This window comes from Procambarus clarkii, chromosome 12 (assembly GCF_040958095.1).
Source record: "Procambarus clarkii isolate CNS0578487 chromosome 12, FALCON_Pclarkii_2.0, whole genome shotgun sequence".
Taxonomy (NCBI): domain Eukaryota; kingdom Metazoa; phylum Arthropoda; class Malacostraca; order Decapoda; family Cambaridae; genus Procambarus; species Procambarus clarkii.
Genome location: NC_091161.1, coordinates 47,677,826 through 47,697,658, shown reverse-complemented (window position 1 = coordinate 47,697,658; position 19,833 = coordinate 47,677,826). Strand labels below are relative to the sequence as shown.

Below are 19,833 nucleotides of genomic sequence, written 5' to 3'. Positions count from 1 at the left end.
TTGAAAAACTCCTTGATATTGTTTCACAAACTGACAATCCAGAGCTACCAGGCTTTTATCAACACCTAAGGACGATGAAAAATATTTGTCTCAAGGACATGACACAAAGAAGGAAACAAATGAAAATGAGTCAATATTCACGAACTAGCAGCAAATCAATCAGCACAGCCGTACCCAGCACCAGCACAGCCGTTCCCAGCACCAGCACAACCGTACCCAGCACCAGCACAGCCGTTCCCAGCACCAGCACAGCCGTTCCCAGCACCAGCACAACCGTACCCAGCACCAGCACAGCCGTACCCAGCACCAGCACAGCCGTTCCCAGCACCAGCACAACCGTACCCAGCACCAGCACAGCTGTACCCAGCACCAGCACAGCCGTACCCAGCATCAGCACAGCCGTACCCAGCACCAGCACAGCCGTACCCAGCACCAGTACAGCCGTACCCAGCACCAGCACAGCCGTACCCAGCACCAGCACAGCCGTACCCAGCACCAGCACAGCCGTACCCAGCACCAGCACAGCCGTACCCAGCACCAGCACAGCTGTACCCAGCACCAGCACAAAAGCAGCTGAAGCCAACACAGCAGCAGCGAGCACCAGCAAAGCTGATGCAAACATCTAAAAACATCGTGTGTGAAGTGAACAATTAGAATAAGTGTTAAATTTAAGTGTGTACATAGTGTTAAAATTAAAGTTGCAATAATTCTAATGTACAATAGTTTTCAAGAACTGTATTGTAGTACTCAACATACAGCAAAACCACTTTTAATAATACAGTGCTAATGGCTTAATGCACTGCAGTACAGTACCTATTTACTGTAGAGCATTCACAACTTCACAAAACTTCAAGATGGACATAACTCCAACAATAAGGTAAATACAAGAACTACAGTATTTTTAGTAGAGTAGTAAAATATAGGTACAGTAAGTAATATGATACAATGCATTTTTATTGTGTACAAGAAAAAAAAAAGACACTGACGCAAACTCCTCTTGAAGGTCACCTCTTGCAACGAATCCAACGCTCCAACGAACTGGGGGTGGTCCCATATAGTACATCGAATCGAGGTTGTACTGTATATATATATATATATATATATATATATATATATATATATATATATATATATATATATATATATATATATATATATGTCGTACCTAGTAGCCAGAACGCACTTCTATGCCTACTATGCAAGGCCCGATTTGCCTAATAAGCCAAGTTTTCATGAATTAATTATTTTTCGACTACCTAACCTAACTTTTTCGGCTACCTAACCTAACCTATCTATAAAGATAGGTTAGGTAGGGTTGGTTAGGTTCGGTCATATATCTACGTTAATTTTAACTCCAATAACAAAAAATTGACCTCATACGTAATGAAATGGGTAGCTTTATCATTTCATAAGAAAAAAATTAGAGAAAATATATTAATTCATGAAAACTTGGCTTATTAGGCAAATCTGGCCTTGCATAGTAGGCTGAGAAGTGCGTTCTGGCTACTAGGTACGACATATATATATATATATATATATATATATATATATATATATATATATATATATATATATATATAAATACTGTATATATATATATATATAATGTGTGTGTGTGTGTGTGTGTGAGAGAAAGCTGCATGAACGTGCAAGCCATAGATCACTAAGAACTCTTTGACCCGGCCAGGATTCGAACCCATGCCGTCCAGGATCACCCCTAAACGTACACAGTACCGTGACAACCGCACCAATGATCGTCTATAAGGATTGGTCAGTCCTGGTGCTTATTAACTAAGCTCCCTGACTGATCAACCCCCGACGACACTCATGGATCCATTTGGGTACAGTTTTTCATCAAATTCTGCCGTATGCACAGGCCGCACTGAGTTTAACATGTGAGAGAAAGCTGCATGAACGCGCAAGCCATAGGCTGGGTCAAAGAATTCTTATTGATCTATGGCTTGCGCGTTCATACAGCTTTCTCACACATGTTAAACTCAGTGCGGCCCGTGCATGCGCCAGAATTTGATGAAAAACTGTACCCAAATGGATCCATGAGTGTCGTCGGGGGTTGATCAGTCAGGGAGCTTAGTTAACCCTCAAACCGCTAGGGGCCCAAATGGAATTCACACCCACAGGTGCAACACAAAAAAATCCAAAAAATTCTTTCGTCTTATAGAAGTGTTCATTTTTGTTCCCTGATCAAGGAAAAAATAACAAAAAAATCGTAGGTGGCATATTTTAGCCGCAATAGGGTAGGGAAGTGTGGCAAAAAAGGGTGTGTTGGCAGAGCCTTCGCTAGACGAGGTCTACTCCGCCCGAGCTGTCAGACGGCAGTTGCCACAAATATATTATTACCTAATTATTTCAATGTCTCTGATTGATTTTTTCTTAGTTTTTTTGCAGTAATATTATTCCATACAGTGAATTGTGGTATATTTATATAATAAAATGTGTGAACCATCGCTGTACTCAAAATTATGGTGTGCATATTAGTGAATCAATTATGATGTTCATAAAACAATAAACAAATAGTTTTGCTGTTGTTACACTATATACACAGGTTATATATAAGTATCTGCATGTTTTGTTCATCATAACGAACTACTAAGTTGGTCATGCGAGTCAAAAAGCAACGAGGAGTGACCGCCAAACACCAGCAAGCCACTCACTGCCACTCCCTCCCTCAACACCACCTCACTTGCCCTCATTCTCCTCCCACAATACTGTTTTTGCATTTATTCACTATACACAGACGTTATATATACGTATTTACATGTTTTGTTCACTATAACTGTACATCGAAGCTTGTATGGTGAGTAAAGGCACAAAGACGTAGCTACTCAAATAGTCAGCTGATCGGCGGCCACACTCAGGGCCAGATGCACTAATATTTCTCCTCCAACAATATTGTTTGTGGTGTTATTATGCTATATACACACATTATATATAAGTATCTACCTGTTTTATTCACCATACCTGTACAAATAAGTTGGTATGGTGCCCAAAGACCATAGTGGCCACCAGTAAACAACATGCCAAGTCGTGCAGACAACGCTCCTCCCTCACCAAAATGGCGGCTCCCAATCTACCTACTCTCGCTGTTATCTCACACTATACACACGTTATATATAAGTATCTACATTTGTGTTCACCATAGTGAACCACTAAGCTGGTATGGTGAATGCAGTCAATATAAGGTGGCCACACACAGTTAGAAGACAATGCCACAACCCTCTCTCCACAGCCTTACTCCTCCCTCCATGGAGCACAGCGCTAAATATCACCACAATCCTGCTATTATCAGAATCCTGGTCAGTTTTATCACAGTCAGGGGGCTTCAGTAATACTATCACTGCTAAATAATAGCAGTATCATATATATTATGGCATTTGTAGGCGATGCTGTGGTCACAAGCTGAACAGCGGTGCTGTGAGCTCGTGCTGCGCCAGCCTTGGTGGCTTGCTCAATACTGACGCTGTAACACCCAAGAATGTTGGCCTGGATTTTTTTTCTAGGTGGCATCTGGCAACTATCGGTCGTGGCTGTACTATAGCTGCCCCTATCCCAGGCGGGGCGTTTAAATTATAGTGCTAGACACGAAATCATATATAAATGATGTGTGCGGTTTCGGTTTTGTCACTGATATCATTTATATATGATATGCGCGGTTTGAGGGTTAAATTAACATGCTTGGGGTTTAATATCCTGTCATCCCCACAGGCGCATGTCATTTTGAAAAAAAAAAAAATTATTTTTTCTTCCTTACCTGTTAATTTGTGTTCACTGATCATGGGAAAAATAAAAAAAAAATCGCAAGTGGCATATATTGCCCGCTATAGGGTGGGGAAGTCTGGCAAATTATAGGCGCTGACTCAGCATGCGTCCCAGGCGGTCTGTTGCTCGCTAGCTGTCAGGCCGGAGTTGCCACAAAGAGATAATTACCTAATTATTTCAATGTCTCTGATTGATTTTTCATAGTTTTTCTGCTGTAATATTATTCAATAGTGTGTTGTTTGATATATTTATATAATAAAATGAGTGAATCATTGATGTACTCAAAAATATGGTGTGCATATTGTTGATTCAATTATGTTCATCAATCAGTGAACAAATACTTTGTCGGTTATTACACTATAAGCACAAGTTATATATAAGTATCTGCATGTTTTGTTCACTATAACGAACCACTAAGTAGCTATTATGAGTCAAAAAGTAATGAGGAGTGACCGCCGTGAACCAGCCAGCCACTCCCGCCCTCCCTCCAGTCATCTGACTCACCCACATTCTCCTCCCACAATACTGTTTTTTCTATAATTCACTATATACAGACGTTATATATAAGTATCTACATGTTTTGTTCACCATAAATGTACATCTAAGCTTGTATGGTGAGTTAAGGTACAAAGAGTAGGACCTCACACAGTCAGCTGATGGCTGCCGCCCTCAAGGTCAGACGCACTAATATTTTTCCTCCAACAATACTGTGTGGTGTTATTACGCTATATACACACATTATATATAAATATCTACCCGTTTTATTCACCATACTTGTACAAATAAACTGGTATGGTGCCCAAAGACCATCGTGGTAACCAGTAAACAACACCGTCGTCTGCACGGTGGCGTCGTGCAGACGACGCCACCGCCCTCACCAAAATGGCGGCTCCAAACCTTCTCTTGCTGTTTATACCCTCTATACACACGTTATATATAAGTATCAACATTTGTGTTCACCATAGCGAACCACTAAGCTGGTATGCCGAGTGCAGTCAATAAAAGGTGGCCACACACAGTCAGAAGACATCGCCACCAGCCTCCCTCCCACAGCATTACTCCTCCCTCCATGGCGCACAGCACTAAATATCACCACAATCCTGCTATTATCAGAACCCTGGTCAATTTTATCACAGTTAGGGGCTTCTGAAAATAATATCATCGCTACATAATAGCATGAACAAGTATATTTTGGCATTTTTAGGCGATGCTGTGGTCACAAGCTGAACAGCAGTGCTGTTAGCTCATGCTGCGTGCGTCAGGCTTGGTTGTTCACTCAATACCGAGGCCAATAACACCCGAGAGTTTGGCCCACGATTTTTAAAAAAAATGGCGTCTGTTTACAAGAGCCCTGATGAAGGTGTGGTGAACCCCGTGTATCCGCGGGCCGTTTAAATCTTGCGTAGTACTCCAACACATCATATGACGTGATGCACAGTTGACTGGAACAACGTCCAACACGTCATATGATGTGATGCGCACTTTAAGGGTTAATTAAACCAGTTAAAATAAATGCACAGTTACATACAATACACAAATCAAATTGTTTCGAGGATCACTGGTTGGCGACTGCTGCGCTAGAGGACTTCCTTGATTGTGGTTGTCTTCACCCTTGGGGCAAGTCGTGGGACTTGGGCTTTCTGCCTTGGCCTGGGTAGGGGAAGTATTTATCGGCTGGTGGGGTGCACTGTGGCAATCGCAGCCTGCTTAAAGTATCATGCGGAGGGCAATGTTTCTCTCCAACTGCTTGTTAGCTGTTGTGGAATTAATTTTTTTTTGTTTTGGTTTACTGGCATTTATTGCGTGTTTTGCAGAGGACTGCAAAACACACAATAAACCTCATTAGGCTCTGCCTAGGATGTTGTGGTGGTCCGATTCTGTTGCCCCCCCAAGGCTTTACAGCGGCTGCTTGTGGTAAGTTTACCTGCATTGATAAGGTTTACTGGCCCCAGTGCATGAGCTTCCTGTAGAGCTCATTCACCCTACAGGCCTCGGAAAACCGCAGTGGGCTCGGTCGTACCGTAGATACTTTTTGTGAGACCACTCTCATATTGGGTGAATTCAAAGGTTCGTCACCCCTTCCTCAGGGTGACGATCATCCATTCTGCCTGTTGGGTCGGAGACACCTACGACCTGGAGTCTTGTGGGACTTGCTCCAATTCACTCATCCCTTATCTGATATTCTGTACGGTCAGGCAGATGCTGTGTTGCATGACAAGTTTTCTATCTTAGAATGGGCCAGATTGGTTGCCCACTTGGAATCCCCAGAACTGACTCCCTTAAGTTTTTTTTTTTTTTTTTTTTTTTTGAGTTTGGGGGCATTGGTCACTTCGACCCCAACGACTTGGGGGCGTTGGTCAGAGCAGGGTTTAGCTCAGGGTGAGGCTCGGGTGGCTTTGGGGGCTTACCCTTCTTATGTAGGTGTAGAGGTAATTGAGCCTCTCCTTCCTGCTAAGGTGTCCAAGTTGCACCAGCCCTGGGGTAAGAAGTTGCCCCTTCTTGAAAGCCTTTCCCTCAGGGGTGGTGGGCGGGGATGACGGATCTGCCCCAGGGTCTATAAAGTTGGTTTCCGGGGCTTGGGTGGGAATCTGAGTGGAGCTCTTGGGTTCTGTTTGATCCCACTTGGTCCCTTGCACCCCTCTGCTCAGGGGCTTCTTCTGCAGGAGAGGGGGAGGTGGGGGGGGGGGTTTCATACCATCCTCCCCTTTATGAATTTGAGTTGGGTGGAGATCCCCCTGGGTTCATTTCCGGCTGTCTTTTGGTTCCTCAGACTTATTTTCCAAAGGTTTTCTTCCTCTTGGATTTCCCTATGGAGATTCGGAAGGCGCTCGGTGCTTACCTCCTGTGGAATCTGGTTTATGCCTCTGTGATGGATCTGGCTTTGAGTTCACTTCTCCTTTCCTGTATTGGGTGCATTACAAGATTCCGGAGTCTTTCTAGCTGGCAGACTGTCCCTTCTTTTTCCTTGAGGTTTGGCGTGACTTTTGTCTTATCCACACACTTGAGTGGCGGGAGGTTACCACTGTGTTGCAGGTGTACTTGGGAGGCTTTCTCGAGTTTCTCAATGAGTGCCTTTTTGCCCCTGTGCTTCCTCGTGATGTTGTTCTGGTGTTGCTCCATGCACCCGTCTCTTCTTTTTCGACTGCTTTGGTGGGGGAAGATTTGCGGACTCACAGCCACCTGGCCTCTGTCTTGTGATTCTTCGGTCTTCTGGAGCTGCCATCAGATTGACTTTCGGAAGATGCTGGGTCACAGGGTGGTGGACCCTAAGCTAAACTAAAACAAGGGGAAGTGGGAAAACTTATTTGGGAAATTAATAGACATAGATTTTGCCCCAAGGTAGGAGGGTACCACAAGAACTATGATTGCAGCCTAGAGATCTGTTCTGGGCAGGCAAACCATAGATATGCCAACTTCGTATCGAACCGTCAAGAGGGGACGATAGAATTATATCCAACATGATAACAGGCATCCTGGAAGACAGCCCCAAGTAAAACCAGAAAACTAGACCACTGCCACAACCAGCAACCAACAAGACCAAGATCAGTGCTCTTGCAGGCAGACGAAACAGAAGGGACAGACCGTAACAGCAACTACTGCAGGGACAAAGAGGCCCGGGTAATAACAATGAACGGAACAACCTGTGGAAACAAAACAGAGGTCACTCAGATAGCAGGCCAAGAATGAGCCAGAGAAGGTCAGATAGCAGACCGAGGTGGAACCAACAGGAGAATAACTATGATAGGTATGGCAACAATAATAACGGTAACTTCTTCTAGAATCTGGAGAACAACAGAGCCCAGAGGCACTCTACAATCAAAACAGAACAGATGTCAGTGGCAACGCCAACAACAGATACTACGGAAACAACTTGAGGAACATTGTGTATAACAACAGAGGCGGCAGGAACAACATCGGCAGGTGGAACAATCGCAACAACAACAAGAGGCTGGAACGGCAACAATTACTACAACAGAAACAATTGAGACCAGACTAAGACGAAGTACGATTCTATGGAGGAAATCACAACAACAACAACAATGGAAGATTCAATGACAGATGGAGGATCTGCTAGGGTATTAACAGAGTTTGGGACAAGCTAACCAGAAAATCTATTTTGTGTTGATACTTTTGGTACATAATTAATATCCACCTGTACACCTCCATCATGTCACCCCGAGTACTTTGCCTTTCTTGAGAATAAAAATGACGCTTTGTCAAGCTTAATTTAGTCTCCAACAGACTAATCTAACACAATTTTAAAATGGATTCGTCAAACGGTGCTGCGACTCGTAGAGGGAGCACCAGCTGAGTCATCTAACAAAGAAAGAATATATGTCCGAAGTTAGGGAGGTCCTCCAGTCTAAGTAGTCAACGCCGCCTCCTTCGTTTGGCTTTGCAGGATGTACGGGCACCCAGAGGTGGACCTCTTCATGTCGGCTTGGTCTCTGCATCTTCCTGTGTACGTGGCGCTGTTCCCGACTGCGAAGCTCTCGCGGTGGATGCTTTTTGGCAGGACTGGTCGAGGTGAGGGGTTTCTGTACCTTTTTTCCCCAGTCCAGCTGTTGCTAGGGGTTCTGGCTTGGCTCATATCCTATCAAGGGAGGGTGATTTCCCTGATCCCATGGTGACCAGCCCAGCCATGGTTTCAGGCACTGCTTGCTCGGTGCTCGAACACGGGAATTTTTCTGCGGTTACACCTCTTTCAGTAGGTTGAGCAGGCGAGGTACCTCGCTGGTTGGACTTTTTGCTTCGCAACATGCGTCTGGTCTTTCTGGCGCATGTGTTTAACCACTAGTATGGTGATTAAGTGGCTTCTTTGATGGTGTTCCACCTGTGATCTTGCAGTGACAGTATGAGGTTTCTTGGTGGGCTTTCCACTACTGTATTTTCTTTCTCTTCGTCATGTTTTGTTGGAAGTTTTGGTTGTCCTTGTCAAAACAAGGTTATTTTGTCCTTTCTTTTCATATACAAGAGTTCTTACATTATTGTACAGCCACTAGCATGCACTGTGTTTCAGCCAAGTCCTTAATCCTAATTTTTCCCGGAATACAACCCGCCAAATCGTTTAACAACCAGGTATACATTCACTGCTGGGTAAACAGAGGCTACAGTTAAGGATTGGCAACAAATCCTCCCCAGCCAGGATACAAACCCAGGCCAAAGTGCTCGTAAAATGCCAGGAGAGATGCCAGTGTGTTACCACTTCACCACAGGGACTTCCTCTTTTAACTTTTCTTGGAACAGCATCTCATGCCGAATACTATTGCTTCTCATCGTGCTGTATTTGTGGAGCACTCCACTATCCACCCCAAACGCAAGCCACTGCAGCTTGCGTTTGAGGTGGATGTCATTTCTGCTCCATTCCACATGACCTCTGCATTTTTTCACTTCCAGCCTGCTCAATGCTCTGCCCGAGTCTTCTTGTTCTCTGGATTGGGTTCTTTTATTTATTTCTTCTCCTCGGTTTGTGGTGGGCCCTTCAGTTTGTGATTGCTTCTGGAAATCTTTGTTTTTATTGGCTTTGACCTCTATGGGTTGGGTTGGGGAGCTTTATGCTCTTTTCTGGCACCCAGGAGTTGTTCGTTTCCTACAGATTCCTTTGTTTCTGGCAAAGAATGGAAAGGTGGCCTTCTGGAGGGGTCCATTGGTTTTGAATGCTTAGTTGGTTCAGTCAGGGATACATGACATGCTATGTCTGGTAGTGCTGCCTGAACAGCTGGTTCTGTGTTGGCGAATGTGCTCTGGATTGATCCGGTTTCCCTGTTCCAGGGCTCGTGTGTCCCAGGTTGTCTGCAGTATCATTAAGTCTAGCTAGCCTGTGATCTACCCTGATGCCCATGATGTTAGGAAGCTTGTCACTCTTTTAGGTACCTCATGAATGTCCCAGGCCTAAGCAGCTGTATTTCTGTTCCTTGCACTGAGTTCTGTGGTGCTGCCGCCTCCCTGGTAGTCCCTGTTTTCCTTCTCTAGTTGATACCTGGTTGATGGGGTTCTGGGAGTTCTTCTACTCCCCAAACCCGGCCCGAGGCCAGGCTTGACTTGTGAGAGTTTGGTCCACTAGGCTGTTGCTTGGAGCGGCCCGCAGGCCCATATACCCACCACAGCCCGGTTGGTCCGGCATTCCTTGGAGGAATAGATCTAGTTTCCTCTTGAAGATGCCCACGGTTGTTCCGGCAATATTTCTTATGCTTGCTGGGAGGATGTTGAACAACTGCGGACCTCTGATGTTTATACAGTGATCTCTGATTGTGCCTATGGCACCTCTGCTCTTCACTGGTTCTATTCTGCATTTTCTTCCATATCGTTCACTCCAGTACGTTGTTATTTTACTGTGTAGATTTGGTACTTGGCCCTCCAGTATCTTCCAGGTGTATATTATTTGATATCTCTCTCGTCTTCTTTCTAGTGAGTAAGTACATTTGGAGGGCTTTGAGACGATCCCAATAATTTAGGTGCTTTATTGCGTCTATGCGTGCCGTATATGTCCTCTGTATTCCCTCTATTTCAGCAATCTCTCCTGCTCTGAAGGGGTAAGTGAGTACTGAGCAGTACTCAAGACGGGACAACACAAGTGACTTGAAGAGTACAACCATTGTGATGGGATCCCTGGATTTGAAAGTTCTCGTAATCCATCCTATCATTTTTCTGGCTGTCGCAATATTTGCTTGGTTATACTCATTAAACGTTAGGTCGTCAGACATTATTATTCCCAAATCCTTTACATGCTGTTTTCCTACTATGGGTACATTTGATTGTATTTTGTACTCTGTATTATGTTTAAGGTCCTCATTTTTACCGTACCTGAGTACCTGGAATTTATCACTGTTAAACATCATGTTATTTTCTGATGCCCAGTCGAAAACTTTATTAATATCAGCTTGAAGTTTTTCAATGTCCTCAGCCGAGGTAATTTTCATACTGATTTTTGTGTCATCTGCAAAGGATAATACGAAGCTGTGACTTGTATTTTTGTCTATATCTGATATGAGAATAAGGAAAAGCAGCGGTGCAAGGACTGTACCCTGAGGTACAGAGCTTTTAACTGCACTTGGACTAGATTTTATATGGTTGACCGTTACTCGTTGAGTCCTGTTTGACAGAAAACTGAGTATCCAGCATCCTACTTTACCAGTTATTCCCACTTACTTCATTTTGTGTGCTATCACGCCATGGTTACATTTATCGAAAGCCTTTGCGAAGTCCGTGTATATCACATCAGCATTCTGTTTTTCTTCTAATTCCTCAGTGACTTTGTCGTAGTGCTCAAGTAGCTGTGAGAGGCACGATCTTCCCGCTCGAAATCTATGTTGGCCTGGGTTGTGAAGGTCATTGGTCTCCATGAAATTGGTGACCTGACTCCTAATCACTCTCTCAAATACTTTTATGATGTGCGATGTTAGTGCAACTGGTCTGTAATTCTTTGCCAATGCTTTGCTCCCTCCCTAGTGTAGAGGGGCTATGTCTGCTACTTTAAGTGCATCTGGTATCTCCCCCGTGTCCAAGCTCTTCCTCCACACTATACTGAGTGCCTGTGCTACCGGCACTTTGCATTTCTTTATAAATATTGAATTCCATGAGTCTGGACCTGGGCCCGAGTGCATGGGCATGTTTTCAATTTCTCTTTCAAAATTTAGTGCGCTCGTGTTGATATCAGTTATATTTACAGGGGTTTGAATATCCCGCATAAAGAAATTGTCTGGATCTTCCACTTTCATGTTGTTTATTGGAGTGCTAAACATGTCCTCATACTGCTTTTTTAGGATTTTACTAATTTCTTTGTCATCCTCCGTGTATGAACCTTCACTTGTACAGATAGGTCCAATACTGGCAGTGGTTTTTGCTTTTGATTTTGCATATGTGAAAAAATATTTTGGATTTTTCTTTATTTCCTGAATTGCTTTCTGTTCTAACTGCCTTTCTTCAGTTTCATATGAGTGTTTCAATTTCCGCTCGATTTCTTCAATCTCCCTATTTAAATTATTCCTTCTTCGACGGGAAATTCGTGTCTGCATAAGCAGTTCCGATATTTTTTTCCTGCGTTTATAGTGTTGTCTGCGTTCTCTTTCTACGTTGGATCTCTTTTTGGCTTTCCTCAAAGGAACATGTTTCAGACAGACTTGATACGCTTCCGAAGTCAGTTTTTCTATTCCTTCTGTAGGACTTGTATTACTTAGAACAGTTTCCCATGGAATGTTTGTAAGTTCCCTGTTTATTATCTCCCAGTCTATCCTTTTATTATTAAAATTGAATTTACTGAATCCCCTCTCGCTTTATCAACGTTTTAGGTCTATTCAGAGTATTGATGGTCGTTTGCACTTCAATGAGCTTGTGATCTGAGTATGTGGTATCTGATATCGTAATGTCTCTGATAATGTCTTCATTGTTCGTAAAGACCAGATCTAAAATATTTTCATTTCTCATTGGCTCCAATATCTGCTGATTAAGTGAAAATTTGTCACAGAATCTAAGTAGTTCTCTAATCTGTGGTTGGTTAGGTCCCGATAGATTTCCTGGTATAATATTATTGTTTGCTATTTTCCACCCGAGACTAAGCAAGTTGAAGTCACCTAGGAAGATAATATCAGGTATCGGGTTCTCCAAATTATCAAGGCTATTCTCTATTTTGTTTATCTGTTCTGTGAATTCCTCTGCCGTTGCATCTGGCAGTTTGTATATTAGAATAATCACTAAATTTATTTTCTCTATTTTTAATCTCAGTACCTCTACCACCTCATTTGTAACGTTTAGGAGCTCCGAGTATACAAGGTCTTCCCTAATATACAGACCCACTCCTCCATGTGACCTAATTTTCCTATCACACCTGTATAGGTTATATCCTGGAATCCAGATCTCACTGTCCAACCCTGCATGGGTTTCTGTGAAAGCTCCAAATACTGCATTTGACTCCGTGAGGAGGCCATTTATGAACTGTACTTTGTTGTTTGTTCTTGTTTTCAGTCCTTGTATGTTGGCAAAGATGAATGAGGTTACTCTATTAGTGATAGTTTGAATGGGAGACTTTTTCGGCAAGCCCATTATGCGTGGACATAATGAGTTTGTTCTGACCAGTACTGATTGTTGTAGGGCAGTTGCCTGTCGTAGTTGTAGTTCCCTTTCGGTGTGTAATTGTATCTGTAATTCTGGAATGCAAGTGGATCTGGCATCCAGTTCCATACACTCTCCATGCTCCTCCTTTTGTATTCTCTTTTGGTCTGGTATAAAAAATTTATAGAGTTTCCTCCAAATTCATTATCCTGCTTGCCGCTCTTTATGTAGCGTTCCGTGCCTTTCACGTGAAAGTGTGGGCAGCTGAGGTCATAGCATTTTCTGTCCTCCAGTGAGGTTTGGCACATGTCAGGATGGAAAAACCTACATATTGATCCAAATCGACACTCACCTTTCCTAAGCATATTTAAACATTTTTTGGGATGTTGGTAACTGCATTCTAATCCTTTCTTATTACCAGCATATCTAGCATATCATACCAGCTATCTACTGTTGGTAGATAGCATCAGAGAGCTGTCTGGGCTCCCTACAGAAAATTAGCATTGAAGGTAATGATATGCTAGTTTTTGGGTGAGCCCCAGAGGCTTCTTGGCGCTCTCCCTCCCTCCGGTCGGCGGCTTTCATTACTCAAGAACTATTGGGTAGGGAGCCTGGTTCTCCCTCCCTCTGGTCAGCGTCTTTCATTATTCAAGAACTATAGGGTAGGGAGCCTGGTTCTCCCTCCCTCCGATCGGCGGCTTTCATCATTCAAGAACTGGAGGGGTGGGTAGCGCAGTTCCTCCCCCCTACGAGGGGCTAGTTGGATGAAATATTCCTTGTTTGTTTTCTTTCTGGGGGAGTTATTTTGCTTCTTTGAGGATGTAGGTCGCAATTTCCCACCAGACAGTGGCCTGTTTTGTTTTACAGAGGTACCTTGGCTTACAAGCGCCCCTGGTTACGAATTTTTCAGGTTACGAGCAGGATTTGCTCGGAAAATTTGTATCGGGATACGAGGGAGTTGATACGCTTACGGGCTGACCTAGTGCATGGTGACACAGTGATCGCCCCTCAGTTTACCAGTGCCTCGTGCCCAGTGACTATCCCCCCCCTGAATTCTTCACAAGGATTTACTGTTTCTTTTCAGATTTTTTGCTATTTGAGCATAAAATTTTTTATTATATATCTCACCATGGGTCCCAAGAAAGCCAGTGTTCAAAAGTGAAAGAAAGTTCAACCTAAGAAAATAGTTGTGAGTAGAGGCAGTAGAGGATGTCCCTTCTTCATTAAGAAAATGTGTGAAGAATGGGAAGAACTGCAAAGTTTTGTTGAAAAAACTCGCCCAGATAAAGCTGTAGCAGGCCGTTGCATTGACCTTTTAAATGACAATGTAATGTCTTACTACAGACAAGTGTTAAAATGTAGGGAAAAACAAGTGTCTTTAGACAGATTCTTAGTAAGATAAGCAAGTCCTAGTGGTATGCAGGCAAAACGTGCCAGAAAGTGCACACCAGTGATGCCTTCACTGCCTGATGTTATAATGGAATAGGGGACTTTCCATACGCCAACAGCAGTCATCAGCAAGGGTAAGTAATAACTTGAACATACTTTTGTAGTGTAGATTTCGATGAATTAGGTATAAAATTTAGTTTGAAGTGAGGTTTTTGGGTAGTCAAGAAGGGATCAATTCATTCCCATTATTTCTTATTGGGAAATTAGCTTCTCTTTATGAGTTTTCAGGTTACGAGCCGTCTCCAGGAACGGATTAAACTCTTAAACCGAGGTACCCCTGTACCTACCTTTCTGGGTTCCTTCCCTGGTCGATGGGAAGAATGATATACTTTATACAGCAGTCCCCGTGGCATAGTGGTGAGACACTCGCCTGGCATTTCGCAAGCGCTTTGGCCTGGGTTTGAATCCTGGCCAGGGAGGATTTACTGGGCGCCAATCCTTAACTGTAGCCTCCAGGGAATATTTGGATTAAGGTCTTGCCCGAAATGCTATGGGTGCTCGTGGCTGTACAAGAATGTAAGAACTCTTGTATATATAAATAAAACAAAATATAAAGTGTCCATAAACCATTACTCCCTGTGCCTCCCTGAGGAGGCCAGGTTCTGGCTCTGGTCCCACGTAGGCAACAAGAACTCTGCGACTGATGACTCTAAATAGGATAGCACTACAATATATCAGTAGGATAGCTTTAGGGAACCTCCAGGGCTCACCCAGAAACTGGCATTTCATTGCATTTAACGCTGGTTTGTTTTAGCTATGCTAAGTCATTCTGCATTATTTTAAAATGTATTGTGTCAACAGATTTTTATTTTACACTACAATACATACAATATATTACTAATATTTGAAATCTGTCTCAAACAGAAAAAAATATAAACATGTATTAATGAAAAAGATCACGCTGCACTGGCGACTAAATATGGTCTGAACAAGACACCTTTCCTAAGCCTCATCCATTCCCTCACATTATCTTAGTTGATATAAGAAATATAAGCTTACTTTTTTATACTCGTGTATCTGAGCTTTAGCATGTTCTTGAACATCTGTGAGCAAATCTTCATAGCGGGCTCCAACTTGTGACAAGAGGACTCTATTTTCCTCTTTTTGATGTTCTAGGGCTTCACACAGTGTAGACGACTTCTCTCTCTCCACACAAACTTGATAATCATGCAACTGGGGAAAATATTATACATATTAAAATCAGTGAAATAACTAGGCATTACAGAAATTACGACAGTCTCTAAAGTGGATCAGTCAGAAGCTCCACAAGCTACCCACCTGGAGGGTACTTCAGCAGGTTCTCAAGTTACCCATCTAGTGGGTCTCTTAGTAGCTCCTCAAGGTACCCACCTAGAGGGTCTCTCAGTAGCTACTCAAGGTACCCACCTGGAGAGTCTCTCAGTAGCTCCTCAAGGTACCTGGAGGGTACCTGGACCTGGAGGGTACCTGGACCTGGAGGGTCCTTCAGTAGCTCAAGGTACCCACCTGGAGGGTCCCTTAGTAGTTCCTCAAGGTAACCACCTGGAGGGTCCTTCAGTAGCTCAAGGTACCCACCTGGAGGGTCCCTTAGTAGTTCCTTAAGGTACCCACCTGGAGGGTACCTCAGTAGTTCCTCAAGGTAGCCACCTGGAGGGTCCCTCAGTAGCTCCTCAAGGTACCCACCTGGAGGGTCCCTCAGTAGCTCCTCAAGCTATTCAACGGGTGAGTCCTGATGGGTATTCACAAATATGACATGCGCTGTGGAGGGTTTAGATTTCGTGAGGTGGATGTCTTTCAGCTGGACTGGTCAAGGTGGGAGTTCCTGTACCTCTTGCCCCACTCCCCCAGCTGTTGCCCTGGATCTTAGCCAGGTTGGAGTACTACCAGAGGTGGGTGATCCTTCTGGTTCGGTGGCCAGCTCAGTCTTGGCTTCAGGCGCTGCTTGTTTGGTGTCTGAACCTTGGTATTTTTCCATTGCTATGCCTCTATCAGAGGGTTGGCCAAGTGATGTTCAGTGGAACCTCGATTCAATGAACCTCGTTGCAGCGAATTTGCGGTTGGAACCCCACACTTTCCAGGCCAGATTTTACTCACCTGATTTGAGGAACAACAGTTTGCTGGAGTGGGGGATGTGCAGATTTGCTTATGATGGAAGGACAGAGTTCACAGAGTTGTGGAAAAGTTGTCCCATCATATCATAGGTTAAAATTAGTTAATTCCTTTGTGAAATCAAAGAGCATAGACAATATAAGGCTGTCAGGCTAGACATGCTATCATGCTTGACATGCTCTTAGGCTACAAAAGATGGAAGTCTAGAAAGGCAGTCAGGCTAGACATACTGCCAGGCTTTGCAGACTGTCAGGTTAAAAATACTGCCAGGCTTCACAGACCATCAGGTTAAAAATACTGCCAGGCTTCGCAGACTGTCAGGTTAAAAATACTGCCAAGCTCCGCAGACTGTCAGGTTAAAAATACTGCCAGGCTTCGCAGACTGTCAGGTTAAAAATACTGCCAAGCTCTGCAGACTGTCAGGTTAAAAATACTGCCAAGCTTGACAGGCTGTCAGACTTGACATGTTGTCAGGCTAGACAAACTGGAAGTCTACAAAGATTGTCAAGATAGACAAACTGGGTGTAGACAGATTGTCAGGCTAGACTGGGTGTAGACAGATTGTCAGGCTAGACTGGGTGTAGACAGATTGTCAGGCTAGATGTAAGAGAGAACCTCGTGAAGTGTATAACCCAGGTGAGAGACATAGGAATGACAGTATTAAATGCTTAAAAACAGTCTGGAACTCTTGCATTTCGAATCCTCACCAGTACAATATCAGTTCTGCACATGGGCATAACAGTCATAGCAGGAAAGCTTCATCCCCAGAACAGTGTAAACATCAGAGAAAAAACACAGCGTTGAATGTAATGAAACGCCATTTTCTGGGTGAGCCCCGGAGGCTCCCTGGAGCTTATCGGGCTAATGTATGTTATGTTAGACCGGGACATTAGCTAAGGAGTTCAGACCTACTAGGGACCAGCGCCAGAACCTGGCCCCTTCAGAGAGGTTTCAGGGAGCAATGGCCCTGGAAAACCCCATATGGTTGGGGGTTTTCCTTATCTGCCATCGACCGGGGTTAGGCACCCAGAAAGGTAGGCGTAACAAAACAAACCCCACATGGTAAGAAACTACAACAAAAACCGAACAGAGAGGTAGAAAACTCCCTACAATCCCAAGGAAACAAGCAAACAAGCAAACATCACACTTTACTGCCGCGCCGATCGTCCGCGCAGCCCTCCCCACCCCGGGAGGGGGAGGGGGGAGCCCCGGACCTACCGCGCCGGCTGCCAAGCTCCAGTTCGGAAGCTAAGCTTCAACCAACGCGAAAAAACCGCCGACCGGTGGGAGGGAGGGTTTCCAGGGAGCCTCCGGGGCTCACCCAGAAAATGGCGTTTCATTACATTCAACGCTGGTTTTCTGTGGGGAGCCCCTACGGCTCCCTGGAGCTTCATACCCAAAGAGAAGGAAAAGAAAGGGCTAACCCGGGAGGCGGCCGCCACAAACACTGCAACGCAAAGCCAAGACAACCGGTCGCAAACCTGCGACCCAAGGCAACAAGAACGCCCAAGAACAGACGCACATATGGATGGGCGGCCAAAAACCTGTGCGACCCACAATTCCCTGCGCCCGAAATGAGCCCGAGACGTCACCAACACAGCAGCAATTGCTGCAAACGTCTGAACAGCATGGGCGCAAAGACAGACCGCAGGAAGAAGGAAAACACTGCGGACGACCCGGGAGACACGAGCCCTGAAAACAGGGAACGAAGGAACCGGATCAACCACAGCGCATCCCCAGGCACGGTACGCCGGCAACAGCAAAAAGCACAACTGGACAACACAGGACGCACCCCCCGGCCAAACCAAACAAGTACCAATACCCCAAGAACCCCTCCGGAAAGCAGCCGTCTCGACCGTCGCCAGGACAGAGAAAGGCTGCACACCAATAAAGCTACCACCAGTACCAAAGAGGAGGAAACTGAAACCGAAGGGGCTACCACAAACTGAGGGGAAGAGAAGAAGGCACCCTGAACAAGGACCAGGATGGCTCAGGCGACTCATGAGCAGGCCGGAGGGGAACAAAACGCGAGAAAACGTAATAAACGTCATACAGTCTCCAAGACGAAGCTCGCAGGTGGGACACCGTCAACAAAGCCACCTGAACACCATAGAGATGGCGATACCTGCGTCAAAATACCAGATGCGAAGAGCCAAAGAGAAGGCCGAACCAGTCACGGACAGGACCGATTCGGCCTGCTGAAAGAGGCGAAGCCTCAGGAAAAACGCCCCGGGTACGGACACCTATCAAGCAGCGTCTGAAAAGAAGGCCGGGCCGGCCACCGTGGAACCATAAGGACTGTTCTCGTGGGAATGGGCTGCAACCGAGCCAGAACCCGAAGCAACAGCTGGACCGGGAGAAGAGGTACAGGTACCCCCCACCTCGACCAGGCCTGCCGAAAGCCTCCACCGTGAAGTCCTCGCAGGTGGGAAGGGCGCCACAAAACGGGCGACGCCTAGACCACGCCAACCCGAAGACGTCCATGGCCAGGAGTCCATAAGCCCAACAGAGCCAACAAAACGAATCGGCGACGACTGGCCAACCCACGAAGAGGAATGAACCGAGACAGCTGTCCACCAGGACGCAGGACACACCCCGGACACGAACCACACGGTTAACCAAACCCCCTGTGGTTCCGGCAAGAACCACCAGAGAACAGTCCAAACAGAGCTGAATGGTAGAGTACCTAGTGACCCAAACCCTCCGAAGCGCAAACCAGACAGCCATGAACACCTGAACCGGGCTGTGAGCCCGACGGACAGACAGACTCCATCAACCTCGGCCGACCTGGTGAGCACTGGTCACAAAGCCCCAGCCGAGAGACGACCCGTCCGTGAACACATCGAGCGAAGGCTCGGGGAGCTGCCAAGGCACGGAACCCCGAAAACCCCAAAGAGGAAGCTGGTGACGCAGCACCAACACCAGATCCCCAGAGGAACCCAAGGAATGCAAGAGGCGGAAGTGGAGTCTCCGTAGGAACCAACCGACGCCGGAGCCAAACCCGACTCTGCGGGCAGACAAGCACGCCGAAGTGCAAACTCCCGCACAACCGCCCAAGCAACCGCTGAGCAACCCGGGACCCCCTCCTGAACAGCCAAAGGCGGGACCACAGCCACAGTAACACTTCTGGAGGGAAGACAATGAGGGGCCCAAGAGCCTGAAACGAGGCCCAGGTCCGAACCCGGGACGGAAACAGAAGGTAAAACCTCCAGATCACCAGGAAACCAAACCCAGCGATCTGGAAAGAACCATCCCCTGGCGAGCAGACAAGCGGACTGACTGGGAGCCCACTCCAGCCAGTCGTCAAGGTAGGCCAGACACCGAATCTCAGACGCAGACAGGGCACTAAGATCCGGTAAAGATGCAAAGAGTATACAAAGTGCCCTTCACAAAATAGGGAATGCAATAAAAACAGCAAACCTGAAGCCCCACCACCAAAGCATTGTATGACAATCATATTAAGACATATTA

At 45.5% G+C, this 19,833-nt stretch overlaps 1 protein-coding gene across 1 annotated transcript in view; it reads right to left on the bottom strand.

The window, feature by feature from the left end:
• LOC138363926 (uncharacterized) overlaps window positions 1-19,833 on the bottom strand; it is a 178,509-nt gene that overhangs the window by 23,148 nt on the left and 135,528 nt on the right. The window contains exon 5 of the mRNA XM_069323384.1: window positions 15,274-15,447. Coding sequence (XP_069179485.1) covers window positions 15,274-15,447 — 174 coding nt within the window. The remainder of the gene's footprint in view (window positions 1-15,273; window positions 15,448-19,833) is intronic.